Below are 22,536 nucleotides of genomic sequence, written 5' to 3'. Positions count from 1 at the left end.
CTCTGGTTCTTGGTTACCCAAGCAGTGTCAGGTATGTGTTCCATCTCATGGAGTGGCTTTAAGGCAAATCAGATATGGGTTGATTATTCCCACAAGTTTGTGTTACGATAAATCTTTCTGCCAAAAGCCACCTGAGCCCTACCACCATGTGGGCAGTCTCCACCAGCCGAATTAGGACTCAAATTAATGTACAGAGACTTGTATTATGTACAAATGCTGCTTGGCCAGTGACTAGAATTCTCATCTGTTAGCTCAGTCTTATTTATCATAAATCCATATAATTTATAAGACTTATCTTATTGGACACCTTCCATTGGCGTCGCCCCTTGCCAGTGGATCACATCATGCCACTGGAGGAAGAGCAGAGGGGGAAAAAGCCCCACTTCCTGTTTGTCCGACCTTAAATATGAGTCTCCCTGCTATGTTACTTCCTGCCTCGATCACCACTTCTTACTACATTTCCCAGAATCCTCTTCGACACCTAGTCCCGTCTAACTTGATGCCTCATTGGCCAAACAGTACTTTATTTATCATCCAGTAAGACAAACACATACACAGAAGCACTTCCCCCATCAAGTTTGTGCGACCATTGCACTAGCATATTTTGCAGACAAGACACCATTTGTGTAAAATGTTTTGTGGCTGGGTTGGTATATACAGTTCTCTTTTGGTAGCTTGTAGTATACTTTCCTGTATCAAAATATGAGAATATAGGTGTGAAGGCTCTATGTAGACACTAGCTTGACTTCTCATGTTCAAGCAATGATTTAAGTGAATCACTAAATAAATCAATAAATCAGCATCTAATAATTGGTCTTTTCTATATTATTCTACTTCAAGACGGGAAACAAAGTAATGGAACACAGGTCTGAACTAGTCAAGTTCAGGTCTGACGAAGAGCTGAGAGGACCACTGGTGAACACAACCCACCCCACAAATTTTGCATGAGAAAGGACATAACTAAATAAGCTAGAGACCCTGCATGGTTAGCCCACAAAGATTTCACTGCACTCACATTGTGACTGAAAATATTGAAGGTGAGGTCACTGAGGTTTGGTTTTTGATGTCACAATAGACTTCTAAGAACTTTGAGCAAGCCAATAGAATTTCTGAGAGCTCACAAGCTCACAAAGCCAGTAAGGAGCTTGGAAGGAGCTGTGAGTGGAGCTCTCTCCTCATTAGCTCTGTTTGTGCAGAGAGCTGCACATTCTTCCACATCACTGGACAGCAGTTCATTGGAAGACAGAATCACTGGTTAGTAGAGGTTTCATGTGTCTTTATTGTATACTGTGATTAATGTGATTAAATATACATATCTGGATTTCTCACTGACTTTTCTAGGTGTATGATTCCATGGCTATAAGTTGATTCACGGGAACACAGTAATGTCACAACTGTGCACCTCTCTTGATTGAATTGTTGTCCTTAATGAAATGCTGTCTCTTGTTTCTCCCTGCCTTTGTGGCTATCAACCAACATTCTGCTTTCTGTCTCAGTGGAGTTGACTTGGCCAGGAACCTCCTTAGTGTAATAACATGGTATTTAATCATTTGTGACTGGTATATTTCACTTAGTGTAATGTTCTCAAACTTTATCCATGTGCCACCCATGTAAGAATTTTCTTTATCTTACTGAAGTCTATAAATAAGAATAATATCCTATCACTTGTACAATTAGCTTCTACTTTACCATGTGGCTCCAAATTGGGTCTGTCTTTTCCCTATAAAGGCTCTTGTGTTAATTCATTGATTCACAGCTGATGGATGGTGCTATATTAAGATGATCTGGATACTTAAGAAGTGTCATTGTGTTGTTAATAAACAAGGAAAGAGTTAATATGCTCATTAGGAATTATACTTGAATTTTTAATTTAGAACTTTGCCTGTAACATTATTGCTCCTATAGATGACACTCTGTTCTGCAGCTGGGCTACCCATCAAGCCATGCTTGTGTCTTCCTAAGTTACTATTAACTGAATTAGAAACCCACACCCACCCATCAATGCCTGGACAGTTGGAGGAGCTTTCTCTGGGGTCATAGGTGCAGGAGGGCAGTTCCTACCCCCTACCAGTTGCAGCATTCAGAGAGTAGCTCCAATGTGGTATTTCTAATAAAAACTAGAGAGCTCTAAATGGTCTTCACAGACTGAATCAGATATTTTCTCACCATCATTCACCTGAATCCTCACTTTACATTCATCGGCCTTCAAGGTTAGACTACATGTTATGGCTTTGCCATTCAAGACACATCTCATTGCCATTATGACATCATCTCTCCTCATTTATGACACACATAGTTATCCTTTTGGTTGAGTTATGAGGAATATCCTTAAGGAATTTCTGTCCCTATGTGACCTCATCTCTCCACATTTTGCTTACTTTTAGAATGTTTTGATACAACATCTGGCATTGATTATTACTGTGAGATAATCACTAGTAGGTGCCATTTAGGAGTCACACAACAAAGACAATACATGTAATAAAAAGGTTATTATTTTAATGTTTTATTTTTTTGAAATTAAGGTACAAATATATCATTTTTACCTTTCCTATCTTCCTTCCAGCTCATAGTATTACCTTGCTCTATATAACATTCATGGCCCATTTTATATATATATATATATATATATATATATATATATATATATATATATATGCTATCAGTCCACGTAATGTTATTTGTATTTGTACATGTATGATTTCAGGGCTGACCACATAGTGTTGGATAACTCATTGGGGAACTCTTCCCTGGGGAAGTGCATTTCTCTCCTCACCATTCCTTAGATACCCATAATTGCTTGTCTAGGGTTGAGGCCTCATGAGATTTCCTCCATGTTATTATATCTATTGGTTTCATCCTTGATAAGATCTTGTTTAGGCAGCCACCTTGATGAGACTTCATGAGTATAGCTTCTCTGACATTTTTAGGAGATCCAGTCTCACAGAAAACTTCCTGTTTCTCGGGCTTTAACAATATCTTGTCCCCTCTTTCATAATGATCCTTGAGTCTTAGGTGTAGTAGTTGTGTTGTAGATGTATCAGTTGGCACTTGGCACCACATGATCTCTTGTTCTCTGCATTTTGATAAGATATGCTTTTCTGTAATGGTTCCCATCTGTTACAAAAAGAAGCTTCTCTGGTGGGGCCTGCAAACTCCATTTAACTGTGGATATAAGAAACGATACTAGAATTTAGTAAGGAATTATGCTGGCTTTAATTTCTCCCCTAAACTCATAACATCATTAGCTCCTAATAGTTGGCTAGGTTTCCAATACCAGGCATGATTTCTCTCTTGTTGAGTGGGCCTTAAATCCACTGTTAGTTGGAGCTGTTAGTTTTTTGCCAAAGTATGAATGTCACTATTGTACTCTCAGGGTTATCATGCCATCCTGGTCATGGTAGTTAATAGGAATCATAGCTGGGTAAAACTACTGATGCTTCCTTCTCTTGGGAGCTTGTATGTTATATTCTTAGACCATGAAAGATAGTCCTCAGGGAGAAAGGTTTTCTGGTCATATACAGCTCAGGTCCTCTGGATACTGTGTCAGAAGTACATTGTGTCTGTAGCAATAGGGACATACCTTCAGGATGAACTGCTCACCCTGGCTGTAGTATTGATGGAGCACTCCACACTACCAGAGAAGCTAGGAAACAAGGAGGACCCTAAGGGAGACATACATGATCCCCCAGAGACAGGGAAAGGGACAAGATCTCCTGAGCAAATTGGGAGCATGAGGGAAGGGAGAGGGAATTAAGAGAAAGAGAAAGGGAGAAGAGGAGGGGAGAGGAGGACAGGGAGAAGGAAGATAGAGTCAGGGGAAAATACAGGAGAAAAAGAAAAGAGATACCATAATAGAAGGAGCCATTATAGGTTTAAAGAGGAATCTGGCATTAGGGAAAGGTCCAGAGATCTATAAGGATGACACCAACTAACAATTTAAGCAATAGTGGAGAGGCTACCTTAAATGCCCTTCCCCAAAGATGAGATTGATGACTACCTTATATGCTATCCTAGAGCCTTTATATAGTAGCTGATGGAAGCAGAAGCAGACACCCACAGCTAAACACTGAGCTGAAATCCCGGAACCCGTTTGCAGAGAGGGAGGAGTGATGAGCAAAAGGGTCAAGACCATGCTGGTGAAACCCACAGAGACAGCTGACCTGAACAAGGGGGAGCTCATGCACCCCAGACTGATAGCTGGGAAACTAGCATAGGATCGATCCAGACAACCTGAATGTGGGTGTCAGTTTGGAGGCCCAGGCCATCTATGGGGCCTCTAGTAGTGGATCAGTATTTATCCCTAGTATAAGAATGGACTTTGGGAGCCCATTCCACATAGAGGGATACTCTGTCAGCCTAGACACACGGGGGAGGGCCTAGGCCCTGCTTCAAAAGATATGACAGACTTTGAAGATACCACATGGAAGGCCTCACCCTCTCTGGGGAGCAGAAGGGGGATGAGATAGGGGCCTGGTGGGGAACAGGGGAGGAAGGGAAGGAGAGGGAACTTGGATTGACATGTAAAACAAGCTTGTTTATAATTTAATTTTTAAAAGGGGAAAAAAGAAAGCATGGTATTAGTATGCTGATGTGATTGCTGTTGCCTCTAATACCAGCAGTTGAAAATGAGAGGCAGCAGCATTGCCTGTAGGTGAATGACAGACTGGGGACATAGTTCTAGGCTAGTCTGGGATACAGAGCCACACAACATTGCAAAACAAACAAAAACGCCAAAATGCCAAAAAAGCAAACTAACAAGTGACAAAAAATGTGCACTAAGCCCCCATATACGACACTCTAAATGTATGATTCCACTTTTATATTTATAATTGACATATAGCTCCATGGTGTGGATATTTTGTAAATTATTCAACTGTCAGACTTGAAAGGTCTTCCTATTTTTAGTATGAAATTTCATGCTGTGATGACAATCTGGATGGCTTCATATTTGGGGCCAAACTTCATTGTGAGTCTTTAAACAGTAGAAGAAGAAACTCTTAGATGCTGTGTGGATTATTAACCTGCTAGTAAGTGTTGCCACAGAGCCAGTCCTTCTGAGTTTGGTCAGAACACACTTCCTGCAGGAGATTTCCTTGTCAAAGGCACACCTGCTCAACTTAATGCTTTTCTCTTCATAGTGCCCCACAGGGGACAGTCTCCCAGGCCTGAAGAGCCCATCCTGATGATGTTCTGTGTTTCTTTGCAGTTGCCAGGTGCTCATTGTCACTGTTGTAATGGTCAGCAGGCGTGGCGGCCGGCAGCTAGGAGGCTTTGCTGCGGCCACACTAGCATGGATCTTTTGCAGCGTTTCCATGAACCTCCCTCAATGGCGAGTGTGGTGTTTCGAAGACCCTGCGGATTCCGAACCCAGCTTGACCTTAGTAGGAATGTGGAGAACCTGCGTGTACTACAAGGAAAACAATTCTAACATTTTAAGAGCGTGTTACCAATATACCTACCAGGACACCTTTGTTCCTTTGGATATTCGTGTTGCTCAACACCTACTACTGATCTCCAGCTGTCTCGGCATGATTTCCTCGGTTTCTGTCGTTGTTATTCTTTGGAAAATTTACTCAGGAAGACTCCAGAAAGTCTCCTACAATCCATTCTTCGTCCCGGGGATTCTGAATATCATTGCTAGCGTCTTAGTCTTCATTTCCACCCTGTATAATTATTTATCCATCATTCGCAAAGATGAGATTGATTTCCCCCCATCTTACGGCATACCCTCCATCCCAGATACCCAGAAAGTTGGCACTGCCCTGGCAATGGCAACTCTTTCTTCATTCTTATTTTTAGTGGGTGGCACAATCTCCATTTCTTTCACTTTTCCCATTCGTTCCCGAATACATTCTTCTATTTGAATAAATTTCCAACTTACATAAACTTGAAAATCCAAAATTACAAGGAGTAATCACAAGTATTCTACAGACAACTACATAACATTTTAAGATTCAGAATCATGCCCAAGGACAACAGTATTTCATTGAGTGGCTTATGGATTTTCAGTAAATAAATTCTTGCAAATTTATCCTTATGAGTTCTGTGTTTTATTATTATTACTGAAGGTAAATAATCTGGGAATATAATAGATATAGAAATGAGTGTCAGAATACATTGACCCCTTACATCATCTTCTAAATCCCTAAAAATTAACAAACAAAACGAAACAAAAAATAAAAAACCTGCAATAGTGAGCCTGTTTCTCATGTTATGATAATAACAAATCCCCTTCATATGAAATTTCCCCAAATTGTTGAAGTTGAGTGACTGATGTAAGAAATCTCCCCATACAGCATTGAAATTACTACTTTTGACCATTTCACCACATGTCCATGCTCTCTCCTTCAGTTCTTTTAAGTCCAGTTTTCTTTTCTCTAAGTATTTTAAACTCATCCCATCCTTGCATGCCCATATTCTCCCATACTATCCTGTAAAAATGGATCTTTTCTTACTAGCCACATCTTCTATGAAAACAACTATCCCCATTAGTGCAGCCTTGGAAGTTTTCATGCCACTCTCTGTTGGGAATATATGAGCAAAAATCACTTCAGAGAGGGCACCAACAATCACAAAACTATTATGCTTAGGTACAACTTGGTGAACCAGTGAGGTGCCTAATGTTACCTGCAGTAGTATGGGTGAGCGATTACTTTCAGGAGCAGGAACAACTCAAAGACAGATCCATGACACAAAGACCCACTCCAGGGTTGTTCTCTCGTCATTAATTCAGATCAACAGGTTTGATAGTCTCCTCTTCTCTTCTTTTCGTACTGTATATGTAAATGTGGGGGGAAGAAGGGTCCTGAATATGGTAAATTTTAGGGACCTCTTAAGACTTTCGAGTAATTTACTTCCTGGGTCTTCCTTCAAGTGGAACTATTCAACTTAGATTTGTTTCACAGCATTCTCCCCAAAATACATGTTTTTCTTTAAAGTATTTTTATATACAATATACTCAGTCTGCCTCTTAGGTCATACTTGTCAATAGCTTTGTATACAAGTATGTTTTGTGCCATCCCCTCTGCCTCTCATCCACGTATGTTTAACAAAGTGGGTCATTTTTCCCATTAGTAACTAACTACATCTGAGATCTTCAATGAAGACCTGGGTGGAGTTCTGTATTTTGCTCTGATTATGGTATGCCAGGTGTCATATGGAGACTATGAGGTCATGAAAAATTCTCCATGGTGTAAATATACACATGGTCAAGGGCTGAGGTATTTTAAAATATAAGGCAGCTTTCTCAGTATGTAGAAGTTCCATGTTTTGTGTAAATAAATAGAGAAAGAAAGAAAGAAATGGATTCCAAGTATATATCTTGCTTTTACTTCCAGTAATGATCAAATCCATTGTTAGATTATTTGGCTGCCAGTCTCTGAAAATGTGTTGTATCCATGTAAACTTCAATACACTTTGTTTTGTAATGTTTTTATAATGCAAGATCAGACCATGCTCAGCCCTTGGTGGCTTTTTCCCTCCTGGAGGTCACTTTTATTGCCCAGATTATTTGGCTTTATGTTAGTAGATATTTGTCCACCTTTCTTTTATTGCAGGTCCATTTGTACTTGGAGACATCAACAAGTTCCACAGTGGACCACTCATACAGTATATGTTGGTCAGTTTTTTTCAGCTTGAAACAAACTCGTCACCTGTGAAGAAAGAACCCAAAATTGAGGAATTGTCTCCATCAGACTGGCTTGTGGGCATGTGACTTAGGGTTGTTATTGCTGTAAGGAAACACAATGACATAAAGGCAGTTGGGGGAGGAAATGGTTTAGTTGGCTTACATGTCCAGATTACTGCTCATCATCCAAGGAAGTCAGGACAGGAACACATACATGGTAGGAACCTGGAGGCAGGAGATGATGTAGAGACCATGGAGGGGTGCTGCTTACTGGATTGCTCCCCATGGCTTGCTCAGCCTGATTTCTTATAGAACTCAGGACAACCAGCCAAGGGATGGCCTTGCCCATAATGGATTGGGCTCACACCCATGAGTCAATAATTAAGAAAATGTTCTATAAGCTTATCTACAGCCAGATCTTATGGAAACATTTTCTTAATTGAGGACCCTCCTCTCTAATTACTCTAGCTTGTGCCAAGTTGAGAAAACTAGCCAGTACATCATGTATATTATGCATTTTCTTGATAAATTATTGCTGTAGGATGGTCCAGCCCATAATGGTAGTGGTAGGGAATGTGTAAGAAAGCAAACTGAGAAAGACATGGCGTAAAAACCAGTGCAATTATCAGCAGTCCTGGAATGCCAAAATCCTTCTAGCAATCAGTCCAAGTGGAAAACACCATGTAGTACAGAACCTCAGGATTCATCTGGTGCATAATCCTAATCTTCTCATCCTGAATATGATAAATTGTATACATTGCTAGACCTAAAAGATGTCTCCTTTTTGCATTCCTTCAAACCCTGACTCATGGTAGCTATTTCTGTGTTATGTGAGATTGCATTCTTTGGAGTTCACCAGCAGTACATTTGGGTAGACCTCCTGAAAGGGTTCAGAGAGCCCCTACCTTTTATTAGTTCTTTGAAAAATTGTTATGGACCTAATTTTGCCCCAGGGAGTTATTATAAACATAAGGTGTATGTGATATTTGGTATGTATTCTATCAGGGTCAGAGTAGACGAAAATACCATTAGAGTCATAAACTTTCTGGCTACTTGTGCCTACTGGGTCTCCTAACAAAATCCTAGATAACTTGAAAGAAAACACTATATTCTGGACATATTTTTGACACAAAAATATCCTCAAGTTATAGTCATCATTGAAGTATTTGAACCAAAGACAACCTTAGATCCTTTCAACACATGACTGGATTTTTTCACATATGGATTCCCAAATCCAGATCAATATCAAAACACCTCTGTGAGGCCATGAAGTACCCAAACTATGATGAACTTTATAACTGGCATGGTCAACTGAAATGATCCTATAATAATCAGGTAAAGTGGAATTTCATGGGAGCCACAGCACTGAGCATGCCCAACATTCAGACACACTACTGGTTATTTATAGCAAGAAAAAAACCCCTAGGAATAAAACTGCAATTTATAGCCTCTTTTGCAAAGAATTGAGTTACTAGCTTCATCGAGGCTACTTCTTTTCCTAGTTTTATCTTTTTTCTCTAAAAACAAATGTATACTTTATACACATTGAATTTATCATACAAAATATATACAACAACATAACTTTGGTGTAGAGAAATAAGACTGCCAAAATATAACTGGTCATTTACACAAAATGTATTCTGGTTAACTTTTTCCAAGGGCTTCACCAATTAGCCGAACAGCAATGCTCTTGCCTTCATCTGTCTGGATCACAAGTAAAACTTCGAATCTGCCCACTGACTGTGGTCGGAAATGCACCGGGATGTGGATATAGTGCCGGGCTCTCAAAGAGTATTTGGAATGTTTGAAGTAGAAAGGTGCTCTCGGGCTCAGAAAATTTAGTGCATAAGTGAAAAAAATATTTCACAAATTGACTTTCAGTGTCCTGGATTCACCAAGTTTGGTTGGCAGGAACATGTAGACATCCTTTGGGGCATATACTCCACAGTGACTCAAGTCAAGCTTCCCAGGTATGTGAGCGGAGGCCTCGGGCACAGCACGCCTCTGAGACATGCCTGCAGGATCTACTTTAATGAGGGTATCTCTGGAGGAGCACCAGTCTTCAGGGTCATTTTCTGCTCTGATACTCTCTCCTGAGAGCTGGAATCTCAGGGTGTGTTTCATGTGAGGCTCTTTAGCAGGGTGGCACTCAACATCCCCAAACTGGCCGTAATCCCCTCTATCTCTGGGCTGAAACATGATGGAGACCTTTTGGATTCCATGGCCTTCCAGTGTTCCAGAAATGGGTGAACATCTGAATGCTGTGTAGGTAACTCTAAAAACATCCCCAGTTTCATCAACTCCCTTGACATATGGGGGAGCAAAAGATGATGGGTGTCACTTCACATTTGTGGGGCTACAGTTCTCCAGCTCCAGATAGTTCTCTGAAGTTTTACCAGGTTATGTTGGAGGAAAAATCACTGTCTTGCTTCTAATTTCAACTTTGGTGGATGGTGGTTTTGTTATTGGTTTTGTCAAATGACTATTGGAAGGCTCAGGTCCTGGGGCAAGAGGTCCAAATGTGCTCGAGGCCAAATGAGGTAAAGGTTCTTGATTCAAATCTTCTCGTTTTTGAACTTTTACCATTTTATTCTGTCCATTATCACAGTGTATATAGATCAAGCCAGTCCAAGGGAACATTGTTTTGTGGACAGGGAAGAATTGGGACTCACAAGAATTTGTATTTTACATTCTGGAGTGATAAATCCATGTTGTGGGGTGACTGTCAGGCAAAGCGCTGGCCAGTATAGCTCAAATTTCAGTACTCCAACAGAGTTATTTATAATATGAAAATGTCCAGTTTTTGCCATGTCACAAGAAGAAGGAGCTACCAGAATCAAGTATTCTGGATGGACAGCCCACCTTTCTTCAGAGGTTGGTGTACCCTGAGCAGGGTGGGCAATTTGTGATAGAAAAGGAAGACCTTGAGGGCCTTTAACTGGTAAAATATCCAAAGAGACATTGCCACTTTGCTTTCCAGAAGTTCCAGATTCACTCTCAGATTCCAACTGAGCACTGGAAGAAGGCTGAAGAAATTCTCTGCTAGAAATGGAATCTCTGAATTCTCCAATTACTGACAGGGTAATTTTGCGAATGTCATTAGGCCACCGAGGAAGATGACATGCCTCATCTATGTGTAGCTCATCCTGAAATGCTTCAGCGAAATCGATGTTTGGCAGCACACTATGTTCTGGAAGTATCTGCTTTATGACTCCTGGTTTATGCAACAGTGCTCTTCGATACTGCTCTCTGGAGAGTTCATCACTACCAAAGAATACAGTGAGCAGTTCTGTTGCAGGCTTATTGTCATTCTTTCTGATTGATAGATTGTATATTAAAGTAATATTTTCTTGGGTTATTTCCTTAAGCACAAATTTACCTGTAAAAATCCTCAATACTTTAGGATCCAGCAAAACTTTTCTTTGAGAATCTTTAAAACATACCGCTTTTACAAAGGCTGCTCTGGAGCCAGTGTTGCGAATAGAAAAAATAACTTTACTTGCTTTGCCAGGAACTAAGTCATTCACTGTTACCAAGTAACTGTCAGATAACTTTTTAACATCTTCTAAAATAAGATTACTTGTTCCTCCATATCCAGACAAAGGTATCATAAACTTAACGCCTGGCTGCAAACTATTTCCAAGTTGTTGGATTTCTAGTTTAACCAACATACAAGATAATTGAGTAGGTGCAAATAACATAGAGATTGCATAGTCCTCTCCTGGGCAAATTCTGATCTCAACAGTTACTGGTCAATCTCTCTTCTGAGCCAAAAGTGTTCTTAATCTGAAAACAATACTGATCCTGTCCTTTGATAAGGAGTCAAAGAGTCTGGGCTGTGGTTGTAGAACTGTTTCTTAAAACTAGTTTCTGAAGCTGTGTCCTGCCAAGAGGGAGTCCTCCCCAGGTCAGAAACTGCTTATTGGACAGAATCAATGGGACAACTGAGCAGGGAGATCCAGGTGGCGGAGGTTTACTCCCAGAAGGAATGACTTCACCTTTTAACACCACTTCATACTGACGTCCTAATGGCTGCACACATATTCTCAGGATCCTTTCTTCATATGCTTTGGAATCCTTTGGTATGAATGAAACTATAACTTCATGTTCTTCTCCAGGTTTAAGAAATAAACTCTCTGAATCTACTGAAAACTGACTTTCTTTTTCAGTGACCTTGATGTTTAAATAAACTTTAATATTCCCAGCACTTTTCAAAGGCAAGGGCTGCTTTGTTAAAGAATTTACACCAGCCAACAAATACATACATAGTCTGTAAGTCCCTGGGGGCATGAATCCTAGCTATTCCTGCTCTTGCTTGGAGGTCCACACTTCTAAGAACTGTTACAGGGTTAGGGCTGTTATATGCACCCTGGCCAGGAATTCTGCTGAGCCTAGAATTTCTGAAGTGAGGAGTTTCTATGGGTTATGGAAAATAACCCAAACTACCAGAAATTCTGGATCCTGTCCATCGTAACTGGCAGGCATCACATGACTAACTACAGATGGTGCCACCAGCTGAGCAATCACATCAGAGTAAGGAGCAGCTTTCAGAGAAGCATGGATGGGCTCTTTGGAAAATGTAAAGCAGCACCAGGCTAAGGCATTGGCACTAATCGTCAGTCTGATTGGCATAGTAGCATGTGTCCTATTTATTAACTTGAGTGGGAGAGCTTTCCAGCCTTCATAGGTCAAGTCACCAAAATCCAGAACACCTTTCTTTTCTGTTTATACCTCGATAACAGGGGTTTCAGCAATAACAGTGAGAGTGACTCTGCTTCCCAAAGCTTCTGCTTGCACTATTGTATCAGCATCTTCTGAAAATGGCCAAGAGGCAACACTGAACATATGTCTGAAAATCCCAGAATTTGTGGGTATAAAAAGAATTTTTATCTCTCTTGTGGCATGAGGTCTTATAACAACTTTATTCTTGAAAACCGGGCATGTTTGTGTTGAAAGATCTACCTCGCCATTCACACAGATACTGAAGACTCTGATGTTGACTTGTAGCCAAAGGTCAGTTGGGTCGAGGACACTAAGGAAAGTCTATGAAGCAATACCAACACAGCAAGCATGAGGAAACCTCAGTTCCTCGGGTTCTCTGGCATTTCCAAATCCAGACATCATCCCCATGTCCTGTGATTTGGTTTCACAGTTTGCACCAACAGATGGCACAGGAAATGGCTTTGCTGTGTTCGGTAGGCTCTGGTGTACAGCAGTAGAACATGGGTTATAAAGAGAAGACATTACTCTATCTATTTACTTGGAATATAATGTTGAAAAGGAGTGGGCATGGTGGATATCTGTCTTGTTCCTTACTTCAGTTGGATTACTTCACGATTTTCTCTACTTAGCACAAATAGTCTCAACCTGAAAGTCATGACCCCTTTGGGGGGCTCAAATGATGTCCTGCATATCTGATATTTACATTGCAAATCATAAAAATAGCAAACCCATAGATGTGAATATCAATGAAATAATTTTATGGTTGGGGGTATCACAACATGAGGAACTGTATTAAAGGGTTGAAGCATTTGAAAGGTTGAGAACTACTGATTTAGAAAGATGCTGGCTGTTGGTTCCTTGTATATACATTTTACTATGTTTAGGTATGTCACTGGTAGCCATACATATTCTCAGACTTCTATAATGAAAACATGTTGGATTTTGTCTAAAGTTATTTTCTGCATCTATTGAGTGGATCATGTGATTTTTTTTAATCCCACATATGTGGTTTATTACATTTATTAATTGGCATATATTGAACTATCCCCGAATTTCAGGGATAAAGCCAACTTGATCATGATGCACATTATTTGGGATGCATACATGAATACTGCCTGTAAGTATTTTATTGACGATTTTTGAGTCTATGTTTATTAGGGATATTGGCTTATAGTTTTATTTTATTGTTGTGTTTGGATATTGGAATGATACTGGTTTTGTAGTAGGACTTTGGGAATGCTCCTTCTGTTTGAATTTTTGAACAGTTTAAGTATGTGTAGACCTTCTTTGAATGCTTGGAACTTCTGTGAATTCATCTGTTCCTGGACTATTTTGACTGAAAGGATTTTTATTATTATTTCAATTTCTTCATTTTTATGGGTCTGATTAAGTTGTTGACTTCTTTTTTTTTTTTTTTGGTTTTCCGAGACAGGGTTTCTCTGTGTAGCTTTGGAGCCTATCCTGGCACTTGCTCTGGAGACCAGGCTGGCCTCGAACTCACAGAGATCCCCCTGCCTCTGCCTCCTGAGTGCTGGGATTAAAAGCATGCTCCACCAACGCCTGGCTAAGTTGTTGATTTCTATTTGGTTTAATTTTGATAGTTTGGCTGAACCTAGAAAATCATGCATTCTTTTTAGATATTCCAGCTTCACAGAATACAGGTATTCAAAATACTTCCTAATAATATTATGAATTTCTTTTGTGTAATGTTTTCCTGTTCATTTCTTACTCTGTAAATTATGTCCTCTCTTTTTCTGTTTTTGTTAGTTAGGCAAAATGTTAGTCAATTCTGTCTATCTTTTCTAATAACCAGATCTTAAATTTGTTGATTCTATTTACTGTTTTGATTTTATTGATTTCTGGTCAAATTTTTGTCATTTTTTTCTGATGACTGCATTTGGATTTGTTTTTTTTTTTTACCTTCCAATTTTTGAGTTGCAAAATTAAGCCATTTATTTTTTGCTCTTTCTGATTTTTTAATATAGGCACAGTTTTCTATTTGCTACAATGGTTTTATAATTCTGTATTTTCATTTTAATTTAATTCTTGAAAATTTTTATTGATTTCTTATTTGATGCATTCTTCATATAGTAATTAATTGTTTAATCTATACAGTTTTCATTTTTAGTATAAGTTTTCTTTGCTGTCAATTTAAATTTTTATTGGATTGTGGTTATATAGGATACAAGGAGTGATTTCAATCTGTTTGAATTTGTAATGATTTGCTTTCGGGATGTGCTCTATTTTAGAAAAACTTCCATGTGATGCCAAATAAAATGTTAATTCTTTGGTATTTGGATGGAATATTCTGTAGGTATCTATAAAGGATTTTTGATTTATGCTATCAATTAGTTCTGATGATTCTTTATCGTTTTTTGTTCAGATGACCTATATACTGGAAAAATTGAGGTACCACAGTCACCCAATATCAATGAATTGATGTTTGTATTAATGGGGGTTTCTATTGCTATGATAAAACACCATTACCAAAAAGCAAGTTAAAAGAGGAGAGGATTCATTTAGCTTGCACTTCCACAGCACTATTCATAATCAAAGGAAGTCAGTTCAGAAACTCAAACAGGGCAGGATCCTGGAGGTTTACTCTATAAACCTAAAATTTCTCCATCTATTATGGTATCTCCTTTCTTGTTTCCTTCTATTCTTCCCCCAACTCAACCATTTTTCTCCCTCATGTCCTCCTCTCCCCTCCTCTTCTCCCCTTTTCATTCTCCCAGCTCCCTTCCCCCCACCTACCTTGCTCCCAATTTGCTCAGGAGATCTTGTCCCTTTCCCCTTCTACAGGGGACCATGTATGGCTCACTTAGGGTCCTCCTGGTTTACTAGCTTCTCTGGCAGTGTTGATAGAAGGCTGGTATTCCTTTACTCTATTTCTAAATTTCACATATGAGTGAGTACATACCATGTTTGTCTTTATGTGATTGGGTTGCCTCGCTCGGGATGATTGTTTCTAGTTCCATCCATTTTCCTGCAAATTTCAAGATTCCATTGATTTTTTTCTCCTGAGTAGTACTCCATTGTATAAATGTACCACATTTTCTCTATCCATTCTTAGGTTGAGGGGCATCTAGGTTGCTTCCAGGATCTGACTATTACAAATAGTCCTGCTATGAACATTGTTGAACAGATGTCCTTGTTGTATGAATATGCTTCTTTTGGGTATATGTCTAAGAGTGGAATTGCTGGATCCTGTAGTAGGTAGACTGATTTCCATTTTCCTGAGGAACCACTGTACTGATTTCCAAAGTGGCTGTACAAGTTGGCACTCCCACAAGCAGTGGAGGAGTATTCCCCTTTCTCCATATCCTCTCCAGCATAAACTATCATTGGTGTTTTTTATTTTAGTCATTCTAACAGGTGTAAGATGGTATCTCAGAGTTGTTTTGATTTGCACTTCCCTGATGGCTAAGGATGTTGAACACTTTCTTATGTGCCTTTCAGCCATTTTAGATTCCTCTATTGAGAATTGTCTATTTAGTTCTGTACACCATATTTTAATTGGATTGTTTGGTGTTTTGGAGAATAGCTTCTTGAGTTCTTTGTATATTTTGGAGATCAGCCCTCTGTCATATGTGGGGTTGGTGAGTATCTTTTCCCAGTCTGTGGGCTGTTGTTTTGTCTTGCTGACTATGTCCTTTGCCTTACAGAAGCTTCTCAGTTTCAGGAGGTCCCATTTATTAATTGTTGATCTCAGTGTCTGTGCTACAGGTGTTATGTTCAGGAAGCGGTCTCCTGTACCGGTTAATTCAAGGGTATTTCCCAATTTATCTTCCAGTAGGTTCAGTGTGGCTGGGTTTATGTTGAGAGCTTTGATCCATTTTGACTTAAGTTTTGTGCAGGGCGAAAGGCTTGGGTATATCTGTAATCTTCTACGTGTTTGCATCCAGTTATGCCAGCACCATTTATTGAAGATGTTCTCTTTGTTCCAGTGTATATATTAGGATTGTTTGTCAAAAATCAGGTGTTCATAGGTGTGTGGGTTAATATCAGGGTTTTCAACTCTATTCCATTGGTCTACGTGTCTATTTTTGTGCCAATACCAAGCTGTTTTCAGGACTATAGCTCTGTAATAAAGCTTGAAGTCAGGGACGGTGATGCCTCCAGAAGTGCTTTTATTGTACAGAGTTGCTTTGGCTATCCTGGGACTTTTGTTTTTCCATATAAAGTTGAATATTGTTCTTTCAAGATCTGTGAAGAATTGTGTTTGGATTTTGATGGGGATTGCATTGAATCTGCAGATTGCTTTTGGCAAGATTATCATTTTACTATGTTGATCCTACCTATCCAAGAACATGGGAGATCCTTCCATTTTCTAGTATCGTTTTTAACTTCTTTTGTTAGAGACTCAAAATCCTTAAAGTACAGGTCTTTCACCCTTTTGGTTAGCATTACCCCAAGGTATTTTATGTTGTTTGTGTTAATTGTAAAGGGTGATGTTTCTCTGATTTCTTTCTCCACGAATGTATCATCTGTATATAGTAGGGCTTCAGATTTTTTGAGTTAATTTTGTATCCTGCCACTTTGCTGGAGGTGTTTAGCAGCTGTAGGAGTTCCCTAGTAGAGTTTTTTGGTTCACTAATGTAGACTATCATATAATCTGCAAATAGTGAAAGTTTGACTTCTTCCTTTCCCATTTTGTATCCCCTTAATCTCCTTTTGTTGTCTTATTGCTCTAGCTAGAACTTCAAGGACAATATTGAAGAGGCATGGAGAGTGTGGAAAGCCTTGCCTTGTCCCAGATTTTAGAGGAATTGCATTGAGTTTCTCTCCATGTAATTTGATGTTGGCTGTCAGCTTGCTGTATAATGCCTTTATTATGTTAAGGTATGTTCCTGTTATTCCTGATCTCTCCAAGGCTTTCATCATGAAGGGGTGTTGGATTTTGTCAAAGGCTTTTTCATCATCTAGTGAGATGATCATGTGGATTTTTTCCTCAGTCTGTTTATATGGAGTATTATACTGATAGATTTTCGCATGTTAAACCATCTTTGCATCCCTGGGATGAAGCCTACTTGATCATGGTAGGTTTCTCTGATAATTCCTGGATTCCATTTGCCAGTATTTTATGGAGAATTTTTGCATCAATGTTCATGAGTGATATTGGTCTGTAGTTCTCTTTCTTAGTTGTGTCTTTGTGTGGCTTGGGTGTCAAGGTTATTGAAGGCTTGGAAAAAGAGTTTGGCAATGACCCTTCTGCTTCTATTGTGTGGAATACTTTGAGGAGAATTGGTGTTAACTGTTCCTTGAATTTCTGGTAGAATTCTGCACTGAAGCCATGTGGTTCAAGGCTTTTTTTTTTGGTTGGGAGACTTTTGATGACTACTTCTATTTCATTGGTTATAGGTTTATTTAGTTGCTTATCTCTTCTTGATTTAATTTTGGTAAATGAAATCTGTCCAGAAAATTGTCCATTTCCTTTAGATTTTTGAATTTTGGGGAATACAGGTTTTCCAAGTATGACCTGATGATTCTCTGGATTTCTTCAGTGTTTGTTGTTATATCCCTTTTTCATTTCTGATATTATTAATTTGCAGGTTCATATTCACTATCTGCTATTTGGAAAGTTTTGAAAAAGGTTTGTCTATCTTGTTGATCTTCTCAAAAAACCAACTCTTTGTTTCATTGATTCTTTCTATTGTTTCCTAGTTTCCACTTTATTCATTTCAGGTCTCAGTTTGATTATTTCCTGGTGTCTACTCCTCTGGGGTGTATTGGCTTCTTTGTGTTCTAGAGCTTTCAATTGTGCTGTTAATTCTCTAGCGTGATTATTCTCCTGTTTCTTCATGTGGGCACTTATTGCTATGAACTTTCCTCTTAGTACTGCTTTTAAAGTGTCCCATAAGTATGGGTGTGTTGTGTCCACATTCTCATTGAATTCTAGGAAATCTTTAATTTCTTTTTTTTATTTCTTCCTTGAACCAGGAATTGTGCAATTGGGCATTACTTAATATCCATGGGTTTGTAGGTTTTCTGCAATTCATGTTATCATTGAATCCAACTTCAAAGCGTGGTGGTCTGATAAGACACAGAGGGTTATTCTTCTATTTATTGTACCAGTTGAGGTTTGCTTTGTTGCGAAATATGTGGTTGATTTTAGAGAATGTTCCATGTGGCGCTGAGAAGAAGGTATATTGTTTTGTGTTCGGATGGAATGTTCTATAGATGTCTGTTAAGCCCAATTGGGTCATAACTTCTATTAGTTCCTTTGTTTCTTTGTTAATTTTCAATCTGGTATTCCTGTCCAATGGTAACAGTGGGGTGGTGAATTCTCCCACTATAAGTGTGTGTGGTTTTATATGTAATTTGAGTTTTAGTAATGTTTCTTTTACGAACGTGGATGCCTTTGTATTTGGGCCATAAATGTTCATAAATGAGACTTCATCTTGATGGATTTCTTCTGTCATGAGTTGGAATTGACCTCCTTCATCTCTTTTGATTGATTTCAGTTTAAAGTCCAATTTGTTGGCAATTAGGATTGCTATCCCCGCTTGTTTCTTGGGTCCATTTGATTGGAAAAACTTCCCAACTTTTAATTCTTAGGTACCGTCTGTCTTTGAAGTTGAGGTGTGTTTCTTGTATTCAGCCGAAGGATAGATTCTGTCTTCTTATCCATTCTGCTAACCTGTGTTTTTTTTTTAATGGGTGATTTAAGACCACTAATATTGAGGGATATTAACAACCATTGATTTTCATTCTGGTTTGTTTTAGATTGATGGTGGTGGTGAAATTATGTGTGGGTTTCCATCCCTTTTTCTTTGGGCTCTTGGTAAATTGGGATCATCTATTGCCTATAGTTTTCTATTTGTAGTTAACTTCCTTGAGTTGCAGTTTTCCTTCCAGAACTTTCTGTAGTGCTGGATTGGTGGATATGTATTGTTTGAATCTAGTTTTGTCATGGAATATCTTGTTTTCTCCATCTATATTGATTGAAAGGTGTGCTGGTTATAGTAGTCTTTGCTGGCATCTGTGGTCTCTTAGTGTAAGTGCAATGTCTATCTAGGACCTTCTGACTTTCAGAGTTTCCATGGAAAAGTCAGGTGTAATTCTGATAGGATTGCCTTTATATGCTGCTTGACCTTTTTCTTTGCTTCTCCTAATATTTTCTCTTTATTCTGTATGTTTGGTGGTTTTGATGATTAATGTATCAAGGAGACTTTTTTTTTGGTCCAGTCTATTTGTTGTTCTGTAGGCTTCTTGTACTTTCATTGGCATGTCTTCCTTTAGGTTGACAAAGTTTTATTCTATGATTTTCTTGAATATGTTTTCTGCGCCTATGAGTTGGATTTCTTCACCTTCTTCTAAACCTATCATTCTTTTTTTTTGTATTTTTAAATCCACCCCAATATGACCACCTCTTTTGCTCTTCTGTCTTTCTTTTTTCTCTTGTTTTTTTTTATTTAGAGAGTACTTTATTAGTTTTTGTTATCATCCCATGTAGATAAGACCTTACATATTTAATACAGTTTGTTACCCCTGTACAAATGGAAAAAAATTAAGTTCATAATTTCTAGACCAATATGGCTGTTAATTTCTGTACAATGCCAGCTCAACACGGTAAAGTGGGATACTTTTTGCCAAAGTTGACAGCACAGATAAGGATTCCACAAAAATAATATATATATATATATATATAATATATATATATATATATATGCAGTATGTTATGCATCAATAGCAGCAACAGCTTTTCCAGGTTCTGTAGTCATTTGAACAAAATTGTAGAGACATCCAGCACACTCCGTTAAAAAAAAAGTAAAAAACAAAATCCCAAAAAACAGCACTGTTCTATTACTCTTGTGGTACCTGGCACCATTCGTTTTTAAAATTAGCTTCTCAATCATCATCTGGAAGGAAACCATTCTGAGCAACATCTTTAAAAACATCTTTGATAAAGCACGGTCATGACTACGTATCATAGAGCAGGTCCCCATATGAGTGAGTACATATCTTGTTTGTCTTTTTGTGATTGGGTTACCTTGTTCAGAATGGTTTCTTTGAGTTCCATCTATTTTCCTGCATATTTCAAGATTCCATTTTTTTTTCTGCTGAGTAGTACTCCATTGTGTAAATGTACCACATTTTCTGTATCCATTCTTCAGTTGAGGGCAATCTAGGCTGCTTCCAGTTTCTGGCTATTACAAATAATGCTGCTATGAACATGGTTGAACATATGTCCTTGTTATATGAATGTGTTGCTTTTGGTTATATGCCTAGGAGTGGAATTGCTGGAACTTGTGGTAGACTCATTCCCATTTTCTTGAGGAGTCGCCATACTGATTTCCAATGTGTCTATACAATTTGGCACTCCCACCAGCAGTGGAGGAGTGTTCCTCCTTCTCTCCATTCTCTCCAGCATAAATTGTCCTTGGTGTTTTTGATTTTAGCCATCCTGACAGGAGTAAGATGGTATCTCAGAGTTGTTTTGGTTTGCACTTCCCTGATGGCTAAGGATGTTGAACACTTTCTTATGTGTCTTTCAGCCATTTTAGATTCCTCTATTGAGAATTGTCTATTTAGATCTGTACACCATATTTTAATTGGATTATTTGGTGTTTTGGAGAATAGCTTCTTGAGTTCTTTGTATATTTTGGAGATCAGCCCTCTGTCATATGTGGGGTTGGTGAGTATCTTTTCCCAGTCTGTGGGCTGTTGTTTTGTCTTGCTGACTATGTCCTTTGCCTTACAGAAGCTTCTCAGTTTCAGGAGGTCCCATTTATTAATTGTTGATCTCAGTGTCTGTGCTACAGGTGTTATGTTCAGGAAGCGGTCTCCTGTACCGGTTAATTCAAGGGTATTTCCCAATTTATCTTCCAGTAGGTTCAGTGTGGCTGGGTTTATGTTGAGAGCTTTGATCCATTTTGACTTAAGTTTTGTGCAGGGCGAAAGGCTTGGGTATATCTGTAATCTTCTACGTGTTTGCATCCAGTTATGCCAGCACCATTTATTGAAGATGTTCTCTTTGTTCCAGTGTATATATTAGGATTGTTTGTCAAAAATCAGGTGTTCATAGGTGTGTGGGTTAATATCAGGGTTTTCAACTCTATTCCATTGGTCTACCTGTCTATTTTTGTGCCAATACCAAGCTGTTTTCAGGACTATAGCTCTGTAATAAGCTTAAAGTTAGGGATGGTGATGCCTCCAGAAGTTCCTCTATTGTACAGGGTTGTTTTGGCTATCCTGGGTCTTTTGTTTCTCCATATAAAGTTGAGAATTGTTCTTTCAAGGTCAGTGAAGAATTGTTTTGGGATATGGTGGGGATTGCATTGACTCTGTAGATTGCTTTTGGCAAGATTGCCATTTTTACTATGTTGATCCTGCCTATCCAAGAGCATGGGAGATCTTTCCATTTTCTGGTATCTTCTTTAATTTCTTTCTTTAGAGACTCAAAATTCTTATGGTATAGTTCTTTCACGTTTTTGGTTAGTGTTACCCCAAGGTATTTTATGTTGTTTGTGGCCATTGTAAAGGGTGATGCTTCTCTGATTTCTTTCTCTGCCAATGTGTCATTGGTATATAGTACAGCTACCGATATTTTATTTTTAGTTAATCTTGTATCTTGCCACTTTGTTGAAGGTGTTTATCAGCTGTAGGAGTTTCCTTGTAGAGTTTTTTGGTTCACTAATATAGACTATCATATCAAGTCTGCAAATAGTGAGTGATTGACTTCTTCCTTTCGATTTGTATTCCCTTGATCACCTTTTGTTGTCTTATTGCTCTAGCGAGAACTTCAAGGACAATATTGAAGAGGTATGGAGAGAGTGGACATCCTTGTCTTGCCTCCGATTTTAGAGGAACTGGATTGAGTTTCTCTCCATTTAATTTGATTTTGGCTGTTGGCTTGTTGCATATTGCTTTTATTATGTTGAGGTATGTTCCTGTTATCCCTGATTTCTCCAGGACCTTTATCATGAAGTGATGTTGGATTTTGTCAAAGGCTTTTCTACATCTAGTGAGATGATCATGTTATTTTTTTCCTCAGTCTCTTTATATGGTGGATTGCATTGATGGATTTTCGTATTTGAACCATCCTTGCATCCCTGGGATGAAGTCTACTTGATCGGGATGGATGATTTCTCTGATGTGATCTTGTATTCGATTTGCCAGTATTTTATTGAGAATTTTTGCATCAATGTTCATGAGGGATATTGATCTGTATTTCCCTTTCTTTG

At 38.7% G+C, this 22,536-nt stretch overlaps 1 protein-coding gene and 1 pseudogene across 1 annotated transcript; one reads left to right on the top strand and one right to left on the bottom strand.

Moving 5' to 3' along the window:
- Positions 1-5,234: 5,234 nt before the first annotated feature.
- LOC100762956 (claudin-34-like) lies at positions 5,235-5,864 on the top strand. The gene has a single exon (XM_035449749.1). It carries the CDS (start codon positions 5,235-5,237, stop codon positions 5,862-5,864), a length of 630 nt encoding a protein of 209 aa, XP_035305640.1.
- Positions 5,865-9,271: 3,407 nt separating this feature from the next.
- LOC100762665 lies at positions 9,272-22,335 on the bottom strand (annotated as a pseudogene).
- Positions 22,336-22,536: the final 201 nt, after the last annotated feature.

Source organism: Cricetulus griseus, chromosome X, assembly GCF_003668045.3.
Source record: "Cricetulus griseus strain 17A/GY chromosome X, alternate assembly CriGri-PICRH-1.0, whole genome shotgun sequence".
NCBI lineage: Eukaryota > Metazoa > Chordata > Mammalia > Rodentia > Cricetidae > Cricetulus > Cricetulus griseus.
The sequence above is the reverse complement of the archived record's forward strand: the minus strand, read 5'-3'. Positions and strand labels throughout refer to the sequence as shown.